Source organism: Nipponia nippon, unplaced genomic scaffold, assembly GCF_047370975.1.
Source record: "Nipponia nippon isolate SJK-2023a ecotype South Korea unplaced genomic scaffold, ASM4737097v1 scaffold_15, whole genome shotgun sequence".
Lineage (NCBI taxonomy): Eukaryota > Metazoa > Chordata > Aves > Pelecaniformes > Threskiornithidae > Nipponia > Nipponia nippon.
This window is the reverse complement of record NW_028262331.1, coordinates 4,343,791-4,351,594: the sequence shown is the minus strand read 5'-3', so window position 1 is coordinate 4,351,594 and position 7,804 is coordinate 4,343,791. Positions and strand designations below refer to the sequence as shown.

Here is a 7,804-nt window from a genome sequence, read left to right as displayed (position 1 = left end):
TGGCCCCCACCTCGCTTTCCCCGCCCCCGAGGGCTGGAGCGCTTGGTGATTGGGCGGCGCCTTGATCTTCGCGGCCACTGATTGGCTGCGGGCGGTGCCGCCCGCCTGAGGGAGTTCGAACGAGGCGGGAAGCGGCGGCGGGGGGGCTCGGCCCCGGACCCGGACCCGGTTACCAGCCTCGGTCTGCGGCACTAGAGCGGGAGGAGCCGCCTCGGTGCCTCAGGTAACGGCGCGGGAGGCCGCGGCTGCGCTGGGCCTCCTGTGGGAGCCGCTTCCCCTCCGCTCCGGGCTCGGCCTTCCCGCCTACTGCAAGGCCCGTCCGCCCCAGGGCCTGCGTTTATCTCCCCTTTCCTTCCCGGCTTTCGGCCGCCACCATGTCGGTCAATCCCATGGCCTACGAAGCGCAGTTCTTTGGCTTCACCCCCCAGACGTGCATGCTGCGGGTCTACATCGCGTTCCAGGACTACCTCTTCGAAATGATGCTGGTGGTTGAGAGCGTCATCCTGAAGAAGCTGGACGGGTTTCCCGACTGTAAAATCAGCCCCTTCCAAATCCGGAAAAGCACGGAGAAATTTCTTCTCTTCATGAAGGAGCACTTTGATAAACTCTTCAGTAAAATGGAAGAAGTGCTTCTTCAGCTGGTGTTAAACATCCCTAAGAACGTGCTCCTTCCCGAGGACAAGGCCCACGAGGAGTACCCCTACAGCAAAGAACAGTTCCAGGCGCTTCAGGATGAGATCCATCAGCTGCAGCAGCAGTACAGGGCTGAGGCGTCCGCTGGGCAGGCGCTGCGAGCGGAGCTGGAGGAACAGAAGGCTGTTCGGGCTGAGCTTGAGAAGATCTTGCAGTGGTTTGATGGGCTTGACAATATCTGTAGGGAGCACGGGACCGGCAACTTCAAAGAAAGCTTTGCATTCTTGACACAGAACTCTCAGAAACTGCAAGGTGTGCTGAAAGATATTGAAGAGAAAAGCAAAAGAATAAAGAAGCACGATCAGTTATTGTAATGGAAATTCTGAAAAGGCAACAAAAATCATTTAGACAGCTTGCTTAAAGTGATAGGGGCTTATCTTTCCAGAAGCATCTCCCCCAGTCCCTTACTCCTCTAATCCTGCCAGGATCTACAATAAAAGCTGTTGAACTGTGTCAGTTTGCACCTATTTAGCACCCCCCTAGGGAAGGAGGGAGAGAAAAAAGCCTTGGTTTTCTGTGAAATGTAACTGAAAGTGGTTATTGGGAATACGTTTGGGGTTGGATAACCTGGCTGTGAATGTTCCTTCCTGACCTTGTGAACATTAACTTTGAACACAACATAGCTTTTGTTTATTTGATTATTTAAAAAAAGAAATCCCCCTGTAAGAACGTCCAAGTGAAATTTCCAGACTGATACCAGTTCAGAGTCGATGTTTTTGTCAGCGAGGACATCAGGACTTTGCACCAGCTTCCCGAAGGAGCTGTGCCCCACAGGCAGCGTCCTGTCAGGGCTAAGGTGCCGTCCGCTGCGTTTGAAAAGCCCGGGACTCGGAAGTCCGTGGAGAAGAGGGTGACGGTGACGCTGCTGTCAAGGCTCTGATGAGAAATAGACCTGTTTGCATCAATACTGAACTTCAGCTCAGTCTCTGAATGCCCGGGTTACTGCTCCACATACGTTTGCCTGTAAGAGGTAGCGTGTGTTTTCTTTAAGCAAGGACAACGTGCCGCTCCATAGCCCGAAGATATGGAAGCCACTGGAGGAAATGAGCAACTCGGTCACTTTGTCCTACTTTAGCTCGTGTTGCTTTATATGTTTGTTTGTTTGTTTGTTTTTGTTTTTGTTGTCCAGTGTCCTCCTTCTACTAAATAGCAAAGTTCATTTTATTAATGTTTAATCAGATTTTCCTGTACGAATGTTGTGAAGACTGGCTGATATGCTTGAGTTCTTTGAAGTCACTTAATTAACCTTATTCTGTCTGTACTTGCTTCACAATGCATCACGGTCTCTGCATCTTTCCCTTGGCCTCAGCAGGTTTTGAACCTCCTGTACAGGCGTAGCATGAAATATCAATGCTAATTTCTACTTTGCTAGCATAGATGTTTGAAAGACATTAAACTTGTGAATAATTTAGAAGTTACTGCAATAAAAAAAAAGTATGAAAAGCATAAAATACGCCTCGCAATTCTTTGTTTTCCGACTTCTCAAAACTTCCTACAGAATCAGCTTGGTAAAACCAGTATCTTTAAACAGAGGTTGCCTCGATGTGTGGCTGGAGACCTGTGAGACTCAGTGGCCACACTCTTGAAATCCTCACGGAGGGAATTCATTTCTGGTGTTGAGCTCTAGCCTGCGTAGGGAACGTCAGCCCATGGGGGGGGCTGGGCTTCAGAAGACCGAAAAACAGGCAGTCAGGTAAAAGTTATTTCTTTAGGAAGCCAGTAAGTGACTTAAGTGTTATCTAATATTCTCAAACTTGAAGTTAGAAGAGTAGAAAAATGTCGTGATTAGTCCAATGGCCGCTGTAGAGAGTCTTGCTGAAAACGCGTGTCTTTGTCCTCTGCCATCACCGTCAGTTCTGTTGCAGAAATCAAGCAGCCACTGGTCTGTAAATCGAATGGAGATGCGTAGATATTGGTTCATGTCATGCTAAATTGTAAAGAATAACATTTGAAAAACCTGTTATGAAACAAGAGTGATAACGGGAACCAAAGAGCCCGGGAACGGTTCCCCAAGAGAAGACCCACAAGCAAGAACTCGACAAAGGGGGCTGAACCCATCGATTGCTGCCGGTTCTTCAGGGCAAGCTGGGGGTCGTCGCTGTCCAGATCTCGTACTGTCACGCTGTAGCCACCGCGGCCCTCAAAACCATCGGTAGCTTGTGTTAGAACTGAGGAGGAGGACGTGGTGCTGATGTGTCTGAAACCTTTCGCTTTCTGTCTGCCCCCCCTGAATAACGGCGTTGCTGCGCACGGGGGACGTCCCGAGCCCAAAGAGCGTCGCGTGGATTCATGCGACGGTGCAGCATCTGCGCAGCTGGGGTTTGCATCGCTGTGGAATGCTTTGGTGTTTGGGCCCTGGTGGGTTGAAGGGTGACCTGGCTTCTCGTGTTGAATTAGATCTTTCAAGGTCTTTATTTCTGAAAAAGGGGTTGGGTTTTTTTGGTGAATGACTGACTCATTAATAGGAACAGGCAAGACAGCCACTTACAGCTAATAGAGGTTCTCAAGGGGACATTTATTACGCTGAGCTCTTCGTTTAGGCTTCTCTTCAGCCGAGATTAAATGCTGGTGGGCTGATGACAAAACCGTTTAGCTGAAATAAATGACATATGGAGGAGAGCAGATCTGTGAAGGAAAAAAGGAACTTTGCCATGACCCTCTGCAGATACTGGCTTCTTAAATGCAACTGCTATTAAAACCCTGTAACCTAATTTCTCCTCGTCACTTTTGTTCATAAAATCAATTTAAAGAATAAAAGCCTTTAACCGTGGGGATGGGCAGGATACACAGCGAAGGCTGTTGCCAAATATAATCCTTCCCAAAGAGTAATAAGAAGTCTCACCAGGAGAGCCGGCACGGTTCAGTAACATAGGTGGGAGCAGTGTATTGAAGGACAATTGTTTTGTGAGTGGGAATAACGCTGGGGTTTTTAAATGCTTACCTGTGAAGTGCAAATAAGCGGTGAAAGTCCTTTTTTAATAACATCTTCAATAAAACAGTGAATGAAATGAAAGGGGGATATGGGAGCTCACCTTACCCAGCGCCAACGTTATGGTACGAAACTGGAAATGCTGTCACAGGGCAAAACTAGCAACAAGGCTCAGGTAGCACCAAGGGAGCAAACTGCTTGAGCCCCATCGCTGGAGCCAGGGCAGGAGCAGCCCCGAGCGCCCCGGGGCCCCGCAGGGCCGGCGCGAGCCCCTTTGGCAGCAGAGGGCACCTGGAGACCGGCCCAAGGCTTCGCCTGCGGAAAAGTCTGGTTTATTTTTTCCCCCTTCTCCATAACTTTCCTGCGCACCAAGGATTATCACATGTCTCCTCAGATAAATCAGTTGTTTCACCCTTAATGAGCAGGAGACACTTTTCTTTGGGCATTAACTGCCAGGAGAGAACACGCAGGTGTTTGCAGAAAGCTGGATCGGGAAGTTCGGAGTTCGCACACCCTAGGGCTAGTTCCTTTGAAGAGGAACTATTCTCATTTTCATTCATTCGTGCTCAGACCCCTGCACTTTCTCCTCTCCCGGCCAGGCAGCTTGCACAGCGCCAAGGTCTCGATCGCAGCTGCGGGCGAGCAGGGAGCGCCAGTACTGGGCACGATGGTTGTACTGGGATTCGCCTGGACATCGCAATCGCTACATGACCCTTGTGTTGTGATTTCAGCATGTTGCTGTATCACACTGCTAAAGCAAAACCCTCTGTAACGTCAAATAGGTAAATATCTCAAATAAGTAAATCTGACATTAAACACTCAGCCCTCCCGGTGCGGGATATCTAACGGGCGCGTGCAGGGAGCTCTGGGCTCTGGCAGGGCCGGACCCACACCGGCCTCGCACCCTCCTGTGAACGCCCCCTCCTACCTGCTCCCAAAAATGACGTCTTGTCACGTGCGCCCCTCTCATTCGAGTCATCACAATGAAATATTTTGAAATAAATTATTTGCTGGTGCTCTGGAGAACGGCGCGGGAGACGCCTTTGGGCAGCACCCGCCACCCTCGGGACACGAGCCTGGGCGCTGCCGGCGCACTTGGCCACCGCGCTTTGCAAAAGCTCGTTAGGCAGCTGCCTGCAAACACCCCGCTCCGGGCTGCTGCTGCCCGAATCCCGAATTGCCAGGGAAGCTCCCGGCACCTGTGCAATCCCTCCGAGTAACGTCAGACACTCACGCAGCGTTACGGCATCCGGTGAAGGCCACAGGATTTTCCTTCCAGCTTCACCTGCTGCTGCGGCAGCTCGTCCTTCAGCTGCGGGCTCTGACAGTACCGGAGGGGCACCCCCAGCCCCAAAGCCTGCTCAGGCATTTGTGGGTCCCCTCGAGGTCCAGACGCTGGTGAGCAGCTCGACATAGCCTGACGCCATCCTCCCTGGCCTCTCCGGCTGTCCTGGCACTGCTTGCCGGGGGCCGATTCAGCACACGGGAGCAGCGATGGCCATGGCACGCGTCCCAGCGCTGACAGCGGTCCGGGCACAAGGCAGGCAGAGCCAGCATGGCACCAAGCTGCTGCGGGAGCGGGACCTGCGACTGGCTTTTACAGAAAGGGGAGAACTTCCACGGGGTTGATTTTAACGCTCATTTTCTCTCAATGTGCAGAGCTGGAAGATTCAAAGAGCCCCAGGCTGGGACTGAGGTACTTTACAAGACCCAATGTAAAAAATATAACCAGCTGTTGGAAAACATTACCAAGAGACTTTAGCAGGGGGAAAACAGCCCTGCTGTAGCGTGCTTGGTCCACTAAACACCCCAGCAGCAGAGCTGGGGTCTAAGGGAACGAAACCACTGATTTTCTTACTGGAATAACACGCACTCCTGGTCTGGAGACACGCAGGAGCCCCGAGGCTCGTCAGGCCCGGGGACATCCCAGCAGCCGGATGCGCCATCGGGATGGGGAAAGGCTTCAAGTCCCGCTACAGCTACCGGGACTATTGGGTTTTCAGCAAAACTCACTCCAGGGAATAAAAAGCGCTCGCCAGCTGCGGGGAGGACGTGCAGCCGGATTTGCGGCCCCCATGCATGGAGGAGGGGGTCGGATGCAGCAGGGAAGGAGCCGGCACCGTGTCCCAGGGGTGGTGGTGTCCCCAGATGCCCTACAAACACCTGGGGCTTCAGTTCCCAATGCAAGGGGAAAAAAGACAAATAAAATTAAGAATTTTTTCGGCAGCATTCACAGCCAATTTGAGCAGTCGGGGCCAAGCAATGCAGCCCTCCTCCACGTATACACTCAATGACGGTGTAATTAGCAGCCGTTAATAAACCCACACCTGGCAAAACGCCAGCCTGGGGCCGGGGGGGGGGGGGGGTGTGTACCATATGCTGCCTCATTAAAAGCTTTAATTACCGGCAGGAAACGCTGGTGGCAGCCACACGCTTTAATTGCTTCACCTCAAGCTGGCGGCGGGTCAGCTCCCTCCCTCGCCGGCAATCCCGCGGTGGCTCGGGGCTGCCGTCCTCGTCCCCATCCCCATCCTGCAGCAGGGCTGAAGGGTCCAACAGGGCAGGGAGGAGATGCTCATGCGACACCATCCCATTATGATGATGAAAAGCCCCCTGTTATGCTAAAAAGTTTTCTTTCACAGGTATTTCGGCTGGCCCAGACTAAGCAAGAGCATCCCCCTTCCCAAAACACAGCCCTGAGAAACCTCCCATGCCAAAAAAATATAGAGATCGACAGGCAGGGAGACGGACGGGCGCTGCAAGGCACCACGGGTGATGCGAGTTATCCCAGCCGTGCGCACGGCGGCTCTCCCTTAATGCATTTGCACATCACAGGCCGTAAAATCAGATGGGGGTGAAAGCACCGAGCACCTTGGTGGGATTTATGGAGAGCTGCCCTGGTGCTGCCCTCCCCTGCGGCCCAGCCCCGGCATTAAAATAAATGGGGCACAGAGACTGGGCATTCAGATCACATTAATGGCAAAACATTGATTTACTCAAGCGAAGAAACTCCGTCAGGGCTTGATGCTGGCGGGTCCTGGCTGTGTTTGCTGGACCTCCCCGGAAATTGCTTTAGAAGAGAGCATGGTAAATGGCTTTTTCCTACTCAAGGAGATGGAAAGACGAATGCTGGAAATGTTCGGCAACAAAGGGATCACTTTCACGCGTAAGGTTTCTTTTTTCCCCTCCCTAGTTAAACCATAGGAAAGAGGGAGCGTGATTAAACAGCCTTTGCTGGAGGGAAGCCTTGGAGGCAGCCGCGCAGCTTGGTGCAGAGCAGCATGGATAACGGTAAAGGGTGAGGTTTGTAACGGGGTTACTCCCATTGGGGCTGCGTCTCCTGAGGGCTGATGACTCCCCCTTCACTGTGGAGTGGAAAAAACACGTCCCTCGCACAGCCCGGAGCGGCTTTGGGCGCTTCCCCGGCCGTTCATCCTGCCTCCACACCCATCCTACCAACGCTGCAGTTAGTTTTAAGTGGCAGTCATGGCTCCTGCGGCCAAACTTGTAATCAAAAACGTGATTCAGAGGTTGGTTTAACTCCACCTTGGCTGTAACTAAGGAATCGGGTTTTTGCTTTAAAACCGCCACCCATTTGTAGCCGGACCGTGCCCGAAGCGCAGGCAGCAACTGCTTACCAGCACCCAAACCTGCAGCTCATAAGGACACGCACGGGCGTCTAATACAGGACCCAGCAGAAACGTCTTCCCATCTTTTGTTGGAAATCATCGTAGGAAATTTAATTTCAGCCTGAAGAGGAAAAAAAAAATAATAAACTAAGCAAACAAACTAGAGAAATAATGTTGAGGCCAGATTGAGCCTTTGGAGCTCATTTCCCTGTCCAGGCAGCGATGCCCCAAACCCAGACACTTTGGAGCCAGTGGCCCCATGGCTGCCACCCGTCCGCCGGCTGCTCCCACACCCCCCAGCAGCTCTGATCATTTTTGTCCCCTTCCCCCCGGCAGCTCCCCAGCCCGGCGCCTCGCTACAGACCCTCAGCCTGGGCAGCTGTGGCTCCCGGCAGCTGAGCCGGGGATTTTATCACCTCTCATTTCCCTGCAGAGCGGCAATTCTCCTGCTGCTTTGCCTGGCTTATCCCTCTCGGGCTGTTATTACTCCTACTTACACAATTCAGAATATTATTCCCTCCTGTCACCTTAATTTCTAATAATTAGTATTTGG

The 7,804-nt window shown here is 52.3% G+C and overlaps 1 protein-coding gene across 1 annotated transcript; it reads left to right on the top strand.

The window, feature by feature from the left end:
• The first annotated feature begins 26 nt into the window (after positions 1 to 26).
• MIS12 (MIS12 kinetochore complex component) lies at positions 27 to 2,138 on the top strand. Its single transcript, XM_087751457.1, has one exon. It carries the CDS (start codon positions 375 to 377, stop codon positions 1,005 to 1,007), a length of 633 nt encoding a protein of 210 aa, XP_087607583.1. The 5' UTR covers positions 27 to 374; the 3' UTR covers positions 1,008 to 2,138.
• Positions 2,139 to 7,804: the final 5,666 nt, after the last annotated feature.